Raw genomic sequence first — 20,519 nt, forward strand, 5'->3', positions numbered from 1 at the left:
ATGCTATATTTAATATTTTCTTCATCAGCTATTGTGTAATTATGTGTAACAGTGTTGGATTGGCATAATCCAGTAATTTAGATTGTGATGTTTCTAAAGAAAGTCCATCAGCTCTCTCATGACTGTCTGACTGCCATCTGGATATTAGATTATACAACACCTACTATTTCCTGTTGACTAACACTGGAATTATGATATCACTGGAATGATAATAACATAACTGTTTAATAAAACATTTCTTGACCAATGAAGCAGACATTGCAACAATAAGAGAGTATGAGTTAGAGATGAACTCAACTCATGAAAGAACAGGAAGTTCTAAACATTAATAGAAGAAACTAGTCGTAAACAGTAGGCAGCTTCAACAGGAATGTCTCTGATGCTGATTTTGTTGGCATCCAAACGCAGCACTTTCAGCTTAGAGAAGTTTGTTCCATCAATCGTGTCACAGAAACTGCTCAGGGAAAACTCTGAAAGGGGAGAAAAATGTGGAAGCCAGTTATAAACATGAACACATCAAAAGAACTGCCAAACCAACTGCAAGGAAATTGGAATCAGAATCAGAAATACTTAAAAAAAAACACAACAACAAAAAACATGTTGCCTGAACCTCGTGGATTATGCCTGGCCTCACGAACTGTGTTTGGGTTGCATTCCTGTATTCATGGCAAGTTACGCAGGCACATTAATAAAATTATCTCCATAATTCAGAATAGGTTAGTTTGACTCAGTCAGGTCCATACTGGTTTGGTTTAATTGCCGTTCATCATTATTCATTGTGCTTGTTGAATGTAGCTGGTTTTGTGGATGTTGTCAGATCAAAAATGATAAAATACAGAAATGCAAGAAATGACCCTGTTGTTTATCAGCATGTAGAATCACTTTTTGATACCACTGCAATACATACTGCATATTCCAAAATACTACCATAATGACAGACACGTTTTAAAAGTAGTACAGTATATACAGTATATACATATATACTGCATATATATAACTCTTACATACTGCTGCTTTAAGCCTGTGATACATTCATGTTTATAGTTTTGTGGTTGTCAGCTACTGTTTCTCATTGTAGATCTGTCACTTCTATTTCTGGTGTTCTTTGATATCATTTGTCTTCATCTTTTGAGTCCTTCACATGTTATTCTTTGTTTTTGTTTGAGCACTATTTAGGCTTCTCTCCAGTCATTTTCTCTCTTTTGATTCCCTCTGTTTCTGTGGTCTGTTTTCTCTCTGCTGTTTTTACTTTTTAAACTTGTCTGATCTGTTTCTAATTCCAGTAACCACTTTCCTCCATATTAATCTTGATCTACTTCTGTGACTCTGAAATTTCTGACTTTGAGTTTTGTTATTGATCTAATATTTTTGCATTTATGCTGCTATGTTTGCATTTTGGTCTCTATACACACAGCTACTGACAACGCCCCTTTAGCTCTAGATCTGGTTTGGCGGAAAACTCCCACAATCTTTGCTGACTCATTTCCAGCTCCGCACCACGATGCATTATTAGATCTGAGTTTCAAGGAGAAACATTTTGACTGCAGCTCTGCTGCTCCTCCCCATTCCACCCCTTGCCCTGCGTCGTTTATATTTAAGCCAAAGTTTCTAATGAATAGGCTGTCCCTGTTATATTTGAGGAGGAGGGTAGGGCCAGTGGGAATGGGCTAACTATCCTTGAAAAATAATATGTTGTGTTGTGTTTTTGTTGAATGGGTCCAAATGCAGAAGGTGGTAGTGTCAAATTTAATGAAAAAAAGTAAACAAATTTGCAAAAAAAATCACAGGGAGTAGGAACTGTTTGAGGAAGCATAATAGGTCACCTTTAAAGAATTGTCGCTGGTTAAAAAGTGACTACACATATTAATATAAATAAAATTAACACTCGTGTCATTAAAATTGTCAATAAAACTTTTGTTTCACTTTGTTACTTTAAGATTTAAAGAAGTGTGCATACCTTTGATCTTATTTGCGTGCAGATACAGGTTTTCCAGGTTCCTACTAACAAGAGGGATCTTCTCCAGTTTGTTGAAGGACAGGTCAAGCTCAACGAGTGTGCTGGTATTGAAGACACTGGTGGGAAGTCCTTCATCAGTCAAACTGTTGTGACTCAAGCGGATAAATTGCAGATTAGGATGCATGGTAAGAAAACCAGCTGGGACGCTCTTTATGTTGTTATGCTCCAGGTAGAGCTGTTGTAGTTCTTTGGGAAAGCTGTCAGGAATTTTCCTTAGCTTGTTTTTGCTCATGTCCAGTATCATAAGAGATTCTAGTCCCATTAACCCACCTTCTACCTCTTCTATGACATTTCCCTGAAGTTGAAGGATGGTGAGGTTGGGCATGGACTCAAATAATTTGGAGATGTTTGTGATTTTGTTGTAGGAAAGTCGCAGGTCGGTGAGGGATCTTGGTAAATTATGAGGCACATGGGTCAGTTCATTGTTATCCAGGTAGAGTCGATCCAGGCTTCCCAGCTTGACAAAGACACTGTCGCTGATTTTCTCCGAGCTGAGCTGGTTATGCGACAAAATCATCCACACCAGGTTAGTGGCGTTGTCGAACACTCCATCCTGAATGCCTGTGATTTGGTTACGCTGCAGGTAGACATACTTTATGTGTGATGGAACATAGGGAATGTGCTGCAGGTTGCGGCTGTGACAGTACATAGCTGTGGGGTAGGCTGTTGGACAATCACACTCCAGGGGGCAATCTACAGCCTCTGACTGCCAGCCTGCATTCTGCCTCCGGCCCCGCAATTGGGACAGCCACTGGAAGGGGCTGTACTGCTGGCTGATGTTCACATCCACCATTTCCATCAAGAGGATGAACACCAATGTCCGCATGATCACTTAAGGAAAGATAAAGAATATTTTAAAGATAAATACACACAATTTATTCCAATGTTGCTGCAGTATACCTACCAGTTTCTTGCTGCCTCCTTGTTATCCACCTCTCTGGTATCCCAGTCTGAATGAGTGGAATATGTTGCCTGCCTAAAATAAATACCAGCAGCAACCCCCTCTGCAGCTGTGGCCCCAACCATTATGTTTCATTAGCACACATACCTTTTTTCCACTTTCATGTAACCCATATAACAATGTATATCCTGCAGCAACGTAAATATTAGTGCCATCTGTGAGCTAGTTGCAACATCTGCTTTTTAACATCCTTGTTTTCCATCACAGTTTCACACCTTATCATTAGCCGAACCACTCAAAGTATGTCTTGCTATTTACTCTTGTGTCATAGAGGTTTTGAAGAGGTTGAGCCTCAGATATTGAATGTTTAATTAACCACAAAAGATGTGATAATCACAGTTATCATTTAAAATACAATCACTTTGTTTCTGCATGCTTTTGTATACTACAATTGGTATGTGTCAACAAAGTATGCTAAATTTTGCTGTTTGTCCAAGAACATCTCCATTACCTATTTCTTCAGAATGCTTCAAGGTCTGTTTTCAACAACTACAGTATTCAAGTCATAGAGAAGCTCAGCATATGCTTTTGCTGGCGCCTGGATACATCAGAGAACCATTACAGTCCTGTAAACTGTAATTCAGAAAAATCCCCCCTACTTATATTCTCCTCTGGGGTAGGAAAATTGGATGCAGAGTTCAAGTGATTATGTGAATTCTTTGTGTATTTCCTTTCCAGGCCACACTGAGGAAGCAAAGACGGCATGCTGATTTAAGAATCAGCTTTGTTATAAAGGTAATGGATCTTAATGAGCTCTAAATTACAACGAAAACAGAAAAATTCCCTCCATGAAAATTAAGCGATCAGAATACTATGTCGTGCCACTTTGTGTCATTATTTGTCCAACAACACTTGCCAATTGTATGCTTTGGCACATGCTAGCCTGTGGGCAGGAAATGTTCGAAGAAAAGCAATTGTTTTTCTCATTAATTTGGGAAATGTTATGAATCAAATTTCAAACACTTCAGGGCCCATCATTCTACACTAATGAAAACTTATTTACAAATAAACAAGAACATGTCAAACTACATATTCCAAAATATACACTTGTAAGACGTCTGTCATTATCTTGTGTATAGCTTTTAGTTAGCTTTTAGTTGGTACGTTTTTGTCATTTGGTTTATTTATTTTCAATTAGGTAAGTTTCGGTTAATATTCAGATAGTTTCCTTTTGTTTGTTGTTTTCGGAATTATAGCTCATTCTGAAGCCATATGCTCCACTTGTAACATGTTAATCAAAAATACATCGTTTTAAAATAAATAACCTAAAATGTTCAACTGTGTGTGTCGGCTGCTTGAGATCTGAAGAGAATGGATCCTTCATGTTATGGTCTGGCCACCCCTAGGCGGGTCGTAACACTTATTTTGAAAATTAATAAGGAAGCCTACAACATTTACCTACCTAAAATCATAAAAATGTGTATGTTCAAAATGGGTTAACATTAGTTGACATCAAATTGCTTGGTACATTAAACTATGCAACAACAAACACGTTATTGCTATCCATTAGCTGCTGTTTTTAGTTACATAAATATAAATATAAATTGTCCTCTGGACCAATGAAACAAAACTAGAGCTTTTTTGGCAAAGCACATCATCTCTATGTTCACAGAAGCAAAAGTGAAGCATGCCAAGAATGGAACCCTGCTGTGAAATAGACGCTTGGTTTTGTTCTGAGTCAGCTTTGGCTGGCACAGGGTTTCTTGAATATGTGCATGATGAAAACTCAAGACTATCAAGGCATTCTGGAGAGGTGTTGGCTAGTGATTATGGGTCTTTTATCACCATAGTGATTAAAAAAGAACAGCTAAAAACACCCAAGAATTGCTAAGAGCAATAGCATTGGACTTTTCTGAACTGGATTCTAGCGACACTGATCTAAAACATATTGAGCATGTGGTAGGTGCTGAAACATGACATCTGGAGAAGGCACCGTTCAAACCTGAGACAACTGGAGCAGCTTACTCATGAAAAGTTGGTCAAAACATCCATTGACATGTGCAGGAGTCTCATTAATGTTTACAGAAATCATTTGCAGTGATTCCTTCAAAAGATTGCACAACAAAATATTAAGGGACCAGTATAATTTTCGTCCAGACCTGCCTGTTTCATTAGTTTTTTATTTGTTTGTTTGTTCATGATTCAGTTAAACCACAATTCAAAGGTAATGTCGGATTGTCATTGGCTAAATATCTGTAATGTTTTATTTATAAGATCCCCTTTTATCTTAAAATTAACAGATTCCATTTTAAAAGGTATTTTAAAAATTCCTTTAGTCTACATTAAACTCAATAGCATAGTTGCTGCATGTTTGTACATATATACGATCACATAAAAGCCCAAAAGTCTTAGGCTGTTGAAACTCATTGGATCTGGCAATGTTTTCCCAATCTGCTGTTTTCCATCTTGGGGTCCGTATCTGATTTGGTTGCTCAGATTCCTGTTCTTAGCTGAGTGGCACGCATTATGGTTTTATGTGGCTTCAAAATCTTTGTCCTCCCTAGTGCTGCTTAATAGATATTTTCTCCTTTCCAGACTTCTTTCTCTAAAAACATCCCAGTGTATAAAAATCCGCCCGCAACTTACAAAGTTATGCTCACGCTGCGTTAGCAAAGTAATTGTTTTCATCTTGCAACAATATTTTTCATAAATGGTCGGTACGAGAGTTTTCCCATCAGTCTTAACATCTTTGCACAAACTCATCAAATAGTTATGTGTTTGTGTTAGTTGTGTTTGCATGAAAAAATAAGGTGAGCAAAACACATTGGAAGAGAAATCCTGGAATTAAACTCAAAATTAACATTAAGCGTAACTGGTCTAACTTGAACAAAAGTTATTTTAATGTCTCTGTCTCTGAAAATTGATCACATAATTTGGAAATGGTAGTACTGGAGACAAGGCTTATTGCTGTCAGTCACAATTTCCTGTGGCATTGCTCGTTCCCTTTTATGGGCTCTTTGCACCTCAGCTTCCGCGTTCAGGGAAAAGCGGCTCAATCTTTTCCGATCTATTGAAAAAGGCTCTTTCCACTGGGTGTTTGCAGGGCTTGTCCAAGGTAACAATTAATGATGTAATCAATCCGAAGCCCTGACAATAAGCTGGAGAAAGGTTTTAAGATGTTCGCCTCGTTATACGAAGGTGAGTTTTACTTTCCTTAAACTTTGTGGCTAACATTAGCTTTAGCTTATGCTAGACATTTTTCTTGTAAAAATGTGCTATTTAAGTATCTAAACATTTTTCATCCATTCTAACGGACAATGTTTTTACCTTGTTTTCAAGTATATTACGTGCGTTTATTGTCGTTAGTGTCAGAGACCAAGTAACGGGGATTTAATGGTTCAGGCTTTTTGCTTCTGTAGTCTGAGGAACAACAAGCCCATAGCTTAACAGTAGAGCAGCTCTGGTGTCGGAGTTCTAGTTGAGCTGACTGTTCAGGTTCAGAGTTGTTGCTTTTAGAAAAATATGTATGTGTTCCTTAAGGTCTCCGTGTTATTTCGCTTTATTAGTTTTGCATGCTTCTTGTGAAGCAGGACGGTGTTTCCAGCAGTGTGTACAGGCGGATCAGTAGCTCGGCTGTCTGGCTCTGGTCTGCTCTCTGGTTTCCATAAACTCTTTCAGGCTGAATACAGAAGTGATTCCATGGAAATAACACAGGAGGCTCCTTTACCTTCTGCTTTAGGCTGAAGAAGTTGATCCGGAGTGAAGGCTGTAAACTTTGCTGTGTGGCGTTAGCTTTAACTGGTAGCGACCAATACTTACAAGCCATCGTCTTCTTGATTCAGGACCTTTTGGAAATCCATGAAAACTTAAAAGCCCATTATATTAGGAAGACAATAATGTTAATAGTATTGTTTTATTTACGTCTGAAATAAGACTTTGTCTTTTCTAGCTGTCATGGTAACTCAAAGCGGAAAAAAGAGAGCCGCATTTGCGCATGCAGTTGTGACGTCAGCGCAGCAGGTGCAAAGAGCCCATTGAGTAATATTCCAGTTAGAACCCCCCACATATCTGTGCATAGTCTGAATGCTTCAACTAGACAATTACATCAAACATAGAACATGTTGATTACACCCATAAACATTGTGGCAAAGGAACTATGTCTGACTTGTACTTGGCAAGGCAGTCTTTGGCATCTGTTACTTCCTTTGCAACAGTGAATCCAAAGACCATGCCTATTAGGGTAACTGCACAACCTAGAAAAATACATGACACTAGGTTACCCACTACAGCTTTAAAGGCTATTCAGAACAAATCTTCTGAAACTGTTTTTGTTATTTGAGAAATATTTCCAGTTTGGTGGTCAAAACAGGAATTAGGGATGATTACTTGAGATTTTTATTTTCTCTCCAGACTGCAGTACATTTTTCACATGTTTTAACAAAAAAGCCTCTAATCACCTTCAAAAACTCTGCACAAGGCTCTTATAAATAACAAACAGAAACGCTCACATCAGTCCTGTTTCAATGTCTTTAAAGAGGTTTCCTGGTCACGTTAAAATTTAGACTGTCTTTCAGGGCCCTTTAGAATCAAGCTCCTTTCTTTGTTACTGAATTGTAAGAGCCACACACTAACTCAACTCCTTAAGGCGTCAAACAAAAATTTACCCGTCAGCCCAAAGACCAGGTGTAAAACTTGAGATTTTTTTTTTTTTTTAATTGTCTTGAGAATCTTGATTCATTCATTCAAAAAAAAAAAAGAAACAATGAGGACATCCTTATTTAATTGTGCTTTTCCTTAACATAAATATCGTTTTTGTTTTGGCCATATTTAATTTATTTGTGCTTTAATGTGTATTCTCTCTTACTGAATTTATTTAAAAACCGGATTATGGACAAGTAAATTGTGATTTGACCAGTGACAAGTTCTACATAAATTTACTTTACCTACTTACTAAACGGTTTTACACTTACAAGCATAACTGAGCTTTGGGCCTCAGAAGTTGCAAAACACATAAAAAAAATTGTAAAAAAATAAATACAAACAAGAATTTTGAAATAAGTTTTACACCAAATGTTTTTTGCCATCAGACGTTAATAATCTTGCTACAACAACAAAATCTGATTCGGTGTAGCCAAACTCATCAATTAGTTCTAACTTGGATTCCTCAGTCCAGACTGCAGCTAAAACCTAACAGGAAAATAAGTTGAACCTAATATCAGGAAGGGTTAGTGGATGCAATTTAATTAAAGTGGAGGGCAGCATGACACGCAACATGATAACAGCTTTAAGTGCAATAAAAAGCTGGCACGGCAAAGTCCAATTTTATTTCTTTTTCCCACCCTTGGGAGCTTTGTCCAGTCCCTGGATATACTTGCGAGGAATCTGATAATGATCTGAAATTGAATTAACGAAAAGAAATCGTAACTCAGTTTGTTCCAATAAATATATTACCACAAAAAAAAAGGTTCTTACCAAGCAGCAGGTTTCCAACCTGATGAACCTGGTTACCTTGGATCTGGACCAGGACTCTGTCTTTAGCTCCAGGGAGGATCTGTAAGACAGCGCTGGCCTGGACTCTGTGCTGCAGAGCAGTGGCAACTACTGCAGGATCCAAACCATACACTTCCAAATTCTTTATTAGAGTCACCTACAGATGTAAATAAACAACAAATAAAAACAGAGAAACAGCCCAGATAATATTGAATTATTTGAAGGCATTTTGTTAATCATATAAAGGCTCTGAAAAGTTTGATGTTTTAAACTAAAATGCTCCACAAAATAAAAATATCCACTAGTTTCGGATGGTTTTTCAGAGATACATGGGATGTAGGTTCAGGACACCAAACTGAGATGAAGTCATATTCAAAAATATACAGTAGCTATATTATTCGATATCTGTTATACCTTTAAAAAGTGTTTATGTATATATTCCGATATAACTCACACTCTAATCTGTGATTGAAATATTAAATATCTACATTGAGCTACAACTGTTAAGTTAGGAAAAGTTTTGTCACCTTCTTATTAGAACCTCGAGAAGCCACAGAGATGTCTATTGGCTCAATGTGGCCCTTCTTTACTGTTGCTGCTTGTCCAGGAAACACAACCTGATAACACTCTTGCATTCTTCCCAATGTCCTGTGAAGAAGCAGATGATTTTGAATAAAAACTACTGCGACAAGTATCATGTCCCTCTCCCACATTCTTGGTTTTCACATGAACAGAAAATCTAGTGGAAGGAAAAAAAAAATTTTTCTGAGCCATACATGGAGTCAGAAGCATCTTACCAACCCAAACAAGTATTTTAGTAGGAAAACACTTCTCTATTAAAAATCCTTTTTAAATTGGTGTTTCTATACCAATCAACTAAACAACCACTGGAGTGTGCAGTTAAAAGCAGCTGGAAAAATTACAAAATGTAAATATGAAGCCACAAACAGGGTATGATGACATTCATTCATATTCTTTACTTCTTTTTTTTACCTGCTAAAAAGGTCATCCCATTTGAGACACTCTACCTCCTGGTATTCTGATTTCTCCAGTAAGCAGTCACACAGAGTCGGGTTTATAGTCACATAACTGGTGGAAAAAAAAGAGGAGCTCAGGTTAAACAACTGACTCTAAGTAAGGAAAATGTGGCCATGTTTCCTCTGGTGAATTGCTAATAGATTTAATTCAATTTCTTTTACTTGCAATTATAGACTTATTTTAGAACATCTTGAGAATCGCTGGCTTTCATAGCATGAAAAGAAGAACTTCTGTAGTGTGACTTTTTAGCCGTTTTACAGCATCACATGTTCTCAGTACTAAATTTACTTAGCAGTGAAGGTGGAAATTTTAACCACAGTTCTAAAAAACAATGAAGGATGTCTTATTTTGAAACTTATTTTTGTTAAATCTGAAGACAGACCAAGATAAACAGATGTAAAACAATATTTACTCAAAATAAAACATTGCTACTAATGTTAATTTTTGTTTCCTAATTCTTGAGGCAATAATTGCTGTAGTTTGCAAATATCCACTTACTTTTTATTATTCTCATCCACCAGCTCATTCTTCTTCACATATTCAGTGATTATACTTCTGACATCAGCAGGAAACATTGTCATCCCTTTCCTAAACAAGCACACGTCAATCTTTTCATCAGAGTGAAAATGTCACAAATCTTCCAAAACATGATATAGTTTTTATTCTTGAAGCATGGTATCATGTTCCTGCTGGAACATCCCACTGTGTCCAGCCCCAACGCATGACGCTGCCACCACCATGCTCACAAATTAGTGCAATGCTTAAAGGTTTAAAAGCCTAATCTTGATTTCTTCAAACATTCCTTTTTGTCTTTAAGGCCAAATAGGTGAACCATTGTCCCTTCTGACCATAAAACACTTCTCCAGATGGCAATGAGTTCATGTGAACAGCAGTTGTGTTTAGGAGTCATTTTTGTGGCACTGACTATTTTCTCAATTCTACAATCTCTGAGACCATGCTGGTTCTAAACTTCCTTCAGGAAAGACAAATAGTGTTTCAGCAGCTTGGTGCTTCCCGGGTTGTTTGTGACTACTTGGGTCAGATGGGTGAAACATGGAGAATAACCTTAGACACATATCAACATGTGTTTGGTTAAAGTGGGCTAACATTAAGCTTCTTGGTCATGACTCCAACCATACTGAAGTCACAAATTAATTTGGCTTCTTGGTTCAAGTCCGTGGTGACAACATGCAAATATCTGACCAGACCTATTACACTTTGAGCTCAAATTATTTGCCTTAAATCTGCTTATTCCTAAAACATAAAATACTTTTTAAGAAAGTTAATATAAACGGGCAAAACTATTTGCATAAAGTATTTCAAAGGCCTTTGTAAACTCTGCTTCATCTGCTTTAGTGCATGTTCTAAGAATAACAAAAAAAGTACATTTGTCAAATGTCTTTGTATACAGCTTTATATTTTCTTGAAAATGTAAATAAAAAAATATATGGTGTCACACTAAAAGAAAAGCAAAATAAAAAGGATGATCTTGGGGTGTGCAGAAGACTAATATTTATTTGACTCTCACCTAGGGAATATTAACTTATCCCTTCACAAGAGAGATGAGAGGGTAAGGTCAGTTTAAGCAAACCCCGGACACTTTCCTGCTGCGGTGCTGCAGTATCTCCTCAAAGTAAACACCGGCTCCAGCTCTTGCTGTGACGGCCACCTGCTGCCTGAACCATGCAAACATAAGCCTGCGTGAGGAGCCGTGGGCGAGAAAACTTCAAAGTGGACACACACACACCTCTTATTTGCATCCAAAAACAGTGGCTCCAACCGAGCAGACACAGAGTACAGAGTAGTGATCTCTGGAGGGTGATACGGGGCTTCTCCTTCTCCACTCAGCACCGCCGTTTCTTCAACACCTGCCTCCTCTGGAACGCTAAAGGACCGCAGTCTGAAAAATGTTTTAGTAATTCAAAGAGAGACGAGCAGAGGTAAATGTGTGAAGCTTGCAGAAATGAAATTAAACCAAAAACAAAAAGGAGATTAAGCAGGGTTTAACTCACTGTTGATTTTTCCAGTCCACTTCCACAATGCTCTCCACACCCTTGGTGAGTTCTTTCACTTGAACAAGATTATGCTGCTGTTGCATGACTTGTAGAAACTTGGACAGCTGTTGAGAAGGTGCAAATTATGCATGACGATGAGAGTGTAATATAGCTATGGCTTGGTCCTATTCTGGGGATATTTTGTACCTTTTTATAACTGGATTTCTTGATATCCAGTTGCTTTCCGCTAGGGCTGGAAAAAAAGAGGATGCTCTCAGGAGTACTAACTTCAATTTGTTTTCAGCAGGTTTGAACAGATTGGTGAAGACCTTACCAGCAGGTGAACATGTGGTTCCGGAGAAATGTGCTAGTCAGCAGAGGGAGCTCTGACTTCTTAACCTTGCTCTTCAGAGCATGCAGGAAGCACTGCAGCAGCAGGGCGTCCATTTCCTCTGTAAAATCAGGGTATAAAACTTTTTCTGTCTCATGTTATTTTTCTAACATCAAAAATAAAATCTTCATCTACAGGTGAAGCTATGAACATATCAAAAATGGGACATTTTTAACCATTCGTAGACAAAATGTATTTATTTATACTTGCTACCATGAGGAGTTTTCTGCTCGTCCTGGTTCTCCTCGCCTTTTTCATTGCTACTTTCCACCTTGTCTTCCTCCGTCTCAGTGAGGTTCAGCTCCTCAAAACCACAACAGGCCTGATCTGTAACGGTTTCACCAGAGCTCTGCTGCTCCTCTGCACACGTTCCAAAATCATCATCGTCATCTCTACCTTCTTCTTTCTCATTAATTTCACATTTCTCTCTGTTTGTATCTTCTATTTCCCCATCCTCATCTGGTAAAGAGGGAGGATTTGATTTATCTCCAAACGCCCTGTAAAATAAAATAAAAAATTTGAAATGTATCCATCTACGAGGATGTATTTGCATTTAGTGACACTAAATAAAGTCCCTACAAATGTGGGTATTAATAAATATAAAAGAGCAACAATATCACTGTGACTTGCAAGGAAGTCAAATAAAGCTTACTGAAATAAAAAACAAAAATCAACACCAACTAGTAAACGCCTGAGTGGTTTATCTCTTATGCAAAAGTTTTAAGTCCCTCACCAGAGGTAATCCATGTACGTGTGAAGAACGTACACTCCTCTCCCTTTCATACCCGAGCTTTGCATCTCCGTGGTTGATGTTGCTGCTTTGCCAACAGCAACAGGAGCCCTGCCAAGAAGCACGTAGAGCACAGTTATCCTTATATCTTTGAGGGTGGTGAAAGAAAGCATCTGCAGTTTTTTAATCTGTGCCACACCTATTATTCACAATCAAAACAGCACAGCAGGACCCTTGTTTTACATCTGGAAGCCCGCATGAAGGCCTCACCACACCTGGCAGCATGAGATCTTTGGAGAAGCACATCATTTCATTACAACCGAGACAAGCAGAGACACAACATAAATCATGCTGAAAAGGGAAACTTACCGGCCCCTCCAATCAACTTCTGAAGCACAGGAGCCCATGTTCTGAATACTGGTAGGAGAGAAGGGTGTCGCCACAGAACATACACTGAAAGATAAGAAAAATCAACATTCTGAGCACATTTATCATGCTTCATTTTCTGTTTACATTATGCCTTATTTATTTTTTAGTACCTGTAGGATAAAGTCGTTTCTCCAGTTCAAAGAAGATAGGGTTTTTATGAAGAACATAAAGAGTCACAGCTTCTCCTTTGTGTGCATAAATCCTCACAACATTAATTTCTTCTTTGTTGGGGACGAGCTCAGACAGATCATCAGCAGAAAGGGATGGAAATGCAACTGAAAGGTCAGCTTTCAACTTTCTCCTACATGAAGTTAGGAGGAAGATTTTACTGACTTAATTTTATTTTCTTAATCGTATTACATTGCTTTTAATCAACTCTGCTAAAAACAAAAATAATTTCAACGATTGAAGACTGTACTAGAACCTAGAGAATAACACTTAAAAGTGTTAAAACTAATAACGGACAAAACGCAGACATAAAAAAAACTAGAAGTTTGGAAAAACACATTTCCTTAGTAGACACGTCAATTAATAATTTTAAAGAAATTGTGAGGTTTATTTTAAACACATTGCTCTAAGAAATATCGCGTTTGTGGTGACAGCAGCACTTACTAACCTGTCTGATCCTTTGAGTACAGTGTTGGATTTGACACGAAACGGTTTGGCAAACATCGTTTTGCAAATGAAATCTTTACAGAGACTACTGTACCGCGTCCACCATGAAACCTCTGTGGTTTAATGCGTCAACAAACATTCATCACAGATGCATATTTCTCCCACAGCAACATGTTCCCACTGCTTCTAAATAGCTTTGCACCGATCAAGTGTTTCTCGGTCCGACGCTTATTTGTTTCCGTCTTGAACATCTACCGCGACTTTAGAGAGGAACATGAGTTCCGCGCAATCAGACGCTTCTTACTTTTTCTGTTACAGGGAGAGGTGAGTAAAGTACCCAAAACTTGTATTCTTCTGCACTGCACTACTTCAACATATTTGTACCCAACAAAGTAAAAAATAGCAAAACAGCCATCCAAGAAATTACTCAATTAGAATAAAAAGGTGTTTGAGTGCCTGATCAAAACATCTGATTTAAATAAACCTGGTGTCATCAGATAGATAAAATATAAAAGTATGTACAAATTGTGCTATTTTAAAGACCAAACTAATGATAAAAAATTCAAATAGCAACAGATTCACACAGAAAAAACATCTTCCAAATAATCCTTACAATTATATATTGTAATACATGATCACAGCATTTATTCATATTTATACAACTGTTCACTCTGAACACACCATTGTCATGCTCAAACGTAGTACTGGTGATATTATGTTGTGAGGATTATTTTCTTTTAAGTTGGTCCATCAGTGGTCATGAAATGACATTCATTTTTTACTCACAGAGCGTTTCTTTATTTTTATCTCACCCACTTCAGTTATTTGCACTCTGTGTAAACACATGATGACGGACAAAGTGTCTCGAAGCTCGATATACTTGCTGTAAACAGAAAGAACAACCATCATGCTGTTAGCCCGCCTGCCTTTTGTCACATGTTCACAACAATTCGCAGAAAGTATCAAGCTGTGATTTTCAACGAAAGTGAACAAATGTCTCATATGTTTCCAACTACTGAGTTTACTGTCTTGCAGTTGGTGGAGAGACAGGAAGAAATTAGATTTAAATCTAAATCAGAGGTGCTGAAGTGGATTCGTCATTAATCTCAGACATAAATAATTGCTGAATTTTTCTTTCCGTTTTTGGTCGCATGTATTCCTATTATTTTCTGGCATTTAAGTGTTTAGACTCAACAGACAGATTTTTCAGTGTCTTATTTCTATGCAAGTATATTCATTATTTACAAACAGGACCCTGGCCATCCATGCTTAGCTGTTTGGAGAGGCAGTTTATTACGTGAACGATTTCAACTACACAGAAAAGGAGAGATGCCAGTTTCTGTGCAGAGTATCATGCATGTGGCCATTGGTGACTGAAAATACATAAAATGTAAACGGTACTTTTGTTTACATTTGTGGTGATACTTTCTATAGTAAGAGAAAAAATAGAAAAGAAATATAATTTGTCTGATTACATGACCTTTTTTGTTACCACAATTGGCTGGATTTAGATTTAGGAGGCAGAAAAACAACATATGGTTTTGATTTGCCTGTTTGTGAGGTGCAGCACATTGTTTTTCACAAGTGATCTCAACAGGCTGAGTTTGACTTAAGGAGGACAGACATGTGAGCTGCTAAGCACTCATGTCAGAAATATCCAAAGATCTTCATATATAACATAACTTGCAGCACAAACAACTCATTTGGTCTCATGTGGGATTAGACAATTAAATGCTTCATTTGTCTAGCATTCCCTTTTTACAATGTCTGTAAAGTAACAATATAATATAATTTATCAGATGAACTTTTAGTAGGAGAGACAAATAAGCTAAATGTGTAAATTTGTTTTATGGCTCTAGATTTAGGCTCACAACCGTTTCCCCTGAGGCACTTTGTGCAGTAGTAGGCAGCACTGCCCCTAGTCACTGGTCCTGTTTGGGGTGTCCTTGGTCAGGATATCAAGGGAATATATGAGGATAAATCTCATTTCATCACTCAGAGATGTGATTCTGTTCACATCGTTGGACCATGGCCATTGATGTGCATGGGAGTAGTTCACAGACAAGGGTTAAGCAGATGGGATGCAATTGAACTCCTCTGACCCCATAGTTCTTAGTCAAAATAAAGGCTGGACTGCTCCCTTTAGCTTAGAGGGCAGTTTTTGCCTAAAGTGAAAGAGATTAAGTAGAGGTAGACAATGTGGCTGGAAAACGTTTCATATCAGTCAATATCAATTATTGATTAGTTTTCTGTTTTAAATATCTGAAATACTACTAAAATGATGGCGTGACCCTTCCTGTTTTATTGACAGTTTCACTCCGCACTGCTATTTATTTGTTAGCAGTTATGAGACATGGTGGCAAAGCCTTGAACTGCTGCTGTGCAAGTTACTCACCAGGTACAGTAAGTAACTGTTGAGCAACCACAAGTTACTCAGCAAATTGTTTCTAGGTAACCGAAGAGTGAGTGACCACCAGTCTTACTTAGCTGGCTGTAAGGGGCTGAGTGACTGAAGTATTTTCTCTGCACATCCCCCAGAATGCTGTGCGGTTCTGGCTTGATTCCAGGGAAATTATTGAATATTTTACCAGACACATTATCTATTGATATTGATGATGTATTTATTGCGATAGGTATTGTTTTATTGTTGAGCCCTAAATTAAAATATTTGGGTGTTTTTCTTGATGCCCGAGTCCATCTAGATCAGGGGTCCCCAAACTTTCTCCTGTGAGGGCCACATAACTTGTCCCTTCTCTGATGGGGGGCCGGGGTCAGTTTGTAACAGAAAAAGTGTGACGATTGTAAGAGTGCTAAACCTAAAAATGTATTGTTTTTCAGAAAGCACAATCAAATAACCTTTTCTGGATTCTTCAGAGAACAAAAGTCAGGAAATAACACTATTTATGAAATAAATAATAACCAAATAACACTGGGTTCTCCACATAAAAAAAGGGTTAGGGTCAATTATATGCATGTATAAAATAGTTACTAACTAGTAGTTAATAATAAATAAAGTTCATTACTAAGGAACATTTATTTTATTGCAAAAGTCCAACTTATCAAATAAAAATGCACATATATGAAAATACTCTGGTATTGTTCAGGGGGCCGGACCAAATGTGGAGGCGGGCCGCATCTGGCCCGCGGGCCGTAGTTTGGGGACCACTGATCTAGATTCTGACTCTCAACTATTGTGACAATACAGATCAGTATTCACAGACCCCAAGATGGATTTTTCTGTCGAACATAGCTCCAAAATATACATGGAAAATCAGCTGCCCATTGTGCATATTACGGTATAGTGTTTGAACGAAGATGGGGCCACATGTATTTCCAGGACTTAGCTATCTGCTGTTCCCTAAACTTTGTCAGTGCAATGTTTATGGGGGTAATCAACATGTTCTATGTTTGATGTAGGTGTCTAGTTGAAGCATTCAGACTGTGCACAAATATGTGGGGGGTTCTAACTGGAGTATTTGTCATGTTCTGTGTTTTTCTGTGTATTTATTTAGAGTTTTCTGTGTCCCTGAGTCTTCATGTTGTCCTGTCCTCCCTTTGATTACTCCCAGGTGTTTCTCATTCCCTGATTATCCCCCTGTGTATTTAGTGTCACCTGTGTGTCTGTGTCTTTGTTGGGTCCTTGTCTAATGTGCGCTCAGTCCTTCGTGTGTCCCGTCATAATCAGTTGCTACCGGCGTTGAGCCCTGGTTTCCGCTTAGTCGTGCTGCCTGTGTTATTGGACTTGTTTTGGACTGTTTTTGACATTTCCTTTATCATTAAAACAACCATTATTCATCTCACCTGGGTCATCTGCGTCTGCCTCACCACCTCACACCACACCATTATATGACAATATTACTCAATAAAAGCTTCACAAAATGAGCTCTATATTATTACTGCTATAAAGAAGAGATATACTTAAAACAGTTTGTTTCCTTCTGCTTGGCTTGACAGTGAGCAACTGTTACTGAATTACTTTAGTCATGGCAATGAGATAGGTGATGTGTTCTTGGGCTTTGACATTTAATATTTTTGAAGAAGAAAAATGAAAACACGTAATTAGTTTCTAAGGCTTTTACTAGCAAATATATAAAACTTATTGAAAGGGTTAATATTTCCAGTGTGGGATGTTCAGTTTTAGAACCACTATTAACTCTGGCTTGTTAAATATCCTCCCGAGAGCAAAAGTCTGATGAGGATCCATTCTTGTCTTATTAGTGCCTGGAACTCATCACAAATAGTTGGTCGCCAGATTCCCCACCAGCTATTTAAGACATAACCACAGCCTCTTATTGGGGTTTTATTGACACAGATAAAAAACTCCTGTGTTCTGATCTTTAATGTGCCTCATCACTTATTTAGTGTGGCGCAGTTAACTATGGATAAACACCAGACAGTTCCTCTTAGAGAACATTTTGATCTCACCTTTTATTCATTTCAACAGGGCTCTTGGAATAATTTATAAGAAAGTCCACTCCATTGGATGAAAAGCAAGACTACACATCATTTCAGGTTCCTCCAAGATCTCTTTCAGAAATTATGATTTCCAGTTGGAAGGATGATTAATCAGAGAAAATGACTTCATACATGTCCATCTATTAAAGCTGCAGTACGTAACTTTTATAAAGAATATGTTTTTTACATATTTGTTAAAACTGTCACCATGTTATGACAATATGGAACGAGACAGATAATCTGTAAAAAGATGGAGCTCCTGAGCAGCTATTGCTGTCTGAAGAAATGCACCGTTCCTGATGAAAAACAACAAATAGGAGCCAGGAGGATCTTGAGACTCAATGTGCTCATGGCGAATAAACAACTTACCACTACAGAAAAACTGTTTATTTGCAGTCATTGGTGGATATGCTGACTAGCCTGAGCATTCACAACAGGATCTGCTAACGGGGAAAAAGGGAATGAGCAATGCCACAGGAAATTGTGACTGACAGCAATAAGCCTTGTCTCCAGTACTACCATTTCCAAATTATGTGATCAATTTTCAGAGACAGAGACATTAAAATAACTCTCATACCAACCGTTTATGAAAAACATTGTTGCAAGGTGAAAACAATTACTTGGCTAACGCAGTGTGAGCAAAACTTTGTAAGTTGTTTTTTTATGTTGTTTTGTTTTTTGTTAAATCTTTCGCTATGGTATTTTGACAGTACTTAATAGAAGATTTTCCACATCACAATCTTTTATGCTCATCCTTGGGGAAAAATGTTTCATGAGTAAAGACAAAAACATAAAAACTTTTTTTTTGCCACCCAAGTTTTAAAGTTGAGAGAAAAAGAAAATTTGATCAGTCGTAGAAAATGGGTCTTCAAAAAAGTATTTTCCCCCTTGCCTTTCAGGGCTTTCGTTTCGTAGTTTCAAGAACAAAAAATATATTTATTATTTTTTTCTTCTCACTTCACTATTATTCACTGTGTTACAATAATAGCATCAATGCATGTTTAGTAAATATTTTCTTTAAACTGTTTTTCCCACTTAAAGTTCTGTGCTTCCTGTGTAGATAGATTGTCAAGAGCGATCACTTTATTAAGAAAAATATGGTGGTTGGTTCTGTTTAAAATGTAATTATTTGTAATACAAAAAAAACAAAGAAAAAAAACACATAATTTCAGTTTGGACCTAATGTTTGTCAAGTCCGGTCTTCATGTTTGTTTGCTCGGGTTCTGGAAACCAACTGCAGGAAATTAAATCAGCATGTTTAGAGTCCAAGACCAAACATTGTAGAAATGTGAAAGCATGGGTAGTATGCAGGTTTAGCCATTATCCGGTTTTTAAATAAAGGGGGAAAGTGAATTAAAGACTAATAAAATATTTTATGGCTTGATACAAGGCTTTGTGCCCATTGAGAAAAACAAAGCCATAATCAGAAAATGGTCTCTGTTATAGTTCATCTGTTCCGTGACGCCTACAAAGTGTGTCTATTAAGTCTCTTTCCAGATTAGCGTTGAACTGTTACATAAGGTAAAATTACAGTGAAACCTTTCAACTCTTGATAACTATTGCTTTACAGCAGTGCTTCTCAATTCCTGTCCCCTGCATGTTTTAGGTGTTTCCCTGCTGCCACACACCTGGGTTGAATCTATGAGTGATTAACAGGCTTCTGCAGTACTCGATGGCTGTAGAACAGGTAATGCAATCATTTGGATCAGCTGTTCTGAAATAGGGGTACAGCTAAAACATGGGGGCCTGAGGACTGGAATTGAGAAGCACTGCTTTACAGTAAAAATACACTTTCCTGATGCAATCTAAGAACTCCCTCCTGAACTTGGACTGGGTGCACACGTACAGGTGCATGTTGACAGCAGCGTTGCTCAAGCACAGCATGGTGCCGATATCTGCCGCGATGTTTACCGCTAGTTTGTAATCATCGCAATCCCACGTGTACATGTCAGTGGTGCAGAGAATGATTTGAGTTGTAGTGCGGGTGATGGACAGCATCACAAAACTCATGGATACAGTCACCAAAAGAAGCACAGATTTTCTCCTCCGGGAGCGAAGAAGCGGTCTGACTTTCCTGGAAGTTTCATCTGCAGAGATGTGAACTCTGCTACTGAGAGAAATGAGATGCAGGGTCAGCCCATTCAGACTCAAGATTATGACAAAGGGGAGAATGTAAGCCTGCAGTGTTTTCAGCCAAACCAGGGTATGGATAAACTGAGTTGGGGCCTCTTGTTTGTAGACGCATGATGTGTGGTTGTTTTCCTGGATCGAAGCGTTGGACCAAAAGTAAGGAACGGCAGAAAGGTGGCTGACGTCAAAAGTTGTGATGACTGTCCACACAGAACACCTCTGGGTGCAAATTTTAGTTTTTTATTTTCCAAGTGTGGATGCTGATGAAACGCAATGCTGTGGACAGAACCACCAGCCACGTCGAAGCGTTGTAGGCTCCATAAGTAAAA

At 38.0% G+C, this 20,519-nt stretch overlaps 2 protein-coding genes across 4 annotated transcripts; both read right to left on the reverse strand.

Annotated features, from left to right (window-relative positions):
* Positions 1-206: 206 nt before the first annotated feature.
* LOC102225320 (fibromodulin-like) lies at positions 207-3,807 on the reverse strand. Of its 2 annotated transcripts, XM_005814777.3 has the most exons (3): positions 2,922-3,807; positions 1,958-2,848; positions 207-470 (listed from the first exon to the last, which is right to left on the reverse strand). In XM_005814777.3, exons 2-3 carry the CDS (start codon positions 2,841-2,843, stop codon positions 319-321), a joined length of 1,038 nt encoding a protein of 345 aa, XP_005814834.3. In that variant the 5' UTR covers positions 2,844-2,848; positions 2,922-3,807; the 3' UTR covers positions 207-318. The 2 variants fall into 2 exon arrangements, with proteins under 2 accessions (XP_005814834.3, XP_023186800.1); XM_023331032.1 differs by having other exon boundaries at positions 1,958-3,807.
* A 4,331-nt stretch (positions 3,808-8,138) lies between these two features.
* Positions 8,139-13,821, reverse strand: eif2d (eukaryotic translation initiation factor 2D). Of its 2 annotated transcripts, none has more exons than XM_023338686.1 (15): positions 13,607-13,821; positions 13,101-13,291; positions 12,931-13,014; positions 12,761-12,851; positions 12,565-12,672; positions 12,045-12,328; positions 11,775-11,892; positions 11,648-11,693; positions 11,459-11,565; positions 11,194-11,346; positions 9,945-10,034; positions 9,402-9,497; positions 8,936-9,056; positions 8,391-8,565; positions 8,139-8,311 (listed from the first exon to the last, which is right to left on the reverse strand). In XM_023338686.1, exons 1-15 carry the CDS (start codon positions 13,660-13,662, stop codon positions 8,241-8,243), a joined length of 1,791 nt encoding a protein of 596 aa, XP_023194454.1. In that variant the 5' UTR covers positions 13,663-13,821; the 3' UTR covers positions 8,139-8,240. The 2 variants fall into 2 exon arrangements, with proteins under 2 accessions (XP_023194454.1, XP_023194408.1); XM_023338640.1 differs by having other exon boundaries at positions 12,042-12,328.
* Positions 13,822-20,519: the final 6,698 nt, after the last annotated feature.

This window comes from Xiphophorus maculatus, chromosome 1 (assembly GCF_002775205.1).
Source record: "Xiphophorus maculatus strain JP 163 A chromosome 1, X_maculatus-5.0-male, whole genome shotgun sequence".
Taxonomy (NCBI): Eukaryota; Metazoa; Chordata; class Actinopteri; order Cyprinodontiformes; family Poeciliidae; genus Xiphophorus; species Xiphophorus maculatus.

Bases quoted from the DNA above. Each gene is read 5' to 3' on its own strand.
- LOC102225320 (XM_005814777.3), bottom strand. From the start codon at position 2,843: ATGCGGACATTGGTGTTCATCCTCTTGATGGAAATGGTGGATGTGAAC. The intron at 471-1,957 runs GTATGCACACTT...CTCCCCTTTCAG, and splicing joins GCACGCAAATAAGATCAAAG to AGTTTTCCCTGAGCAGTTTC.
- eif2d (XM_023338640.1), bottom strand. From the start codon at position 13,662: ATGTTTGCCAAACCGTTTCGTGTCAAATCCAACACTGTACTCAAAGGA. The intron at 13,292-13,606 runs GTTAGTAAGTGC...AACTTCATGTAG, and splicing joins GTACTCAAAGGATCAGACAG to GAGAAAGTTGAAAGCTGACC. The intron at 13,015-13,100 runs GTACTAAAAAAT...CTTATCTTTCAG, and splicing joins GAAACGACTTTATCCTACAG to TGTATGTTCTGTGGCGACAC.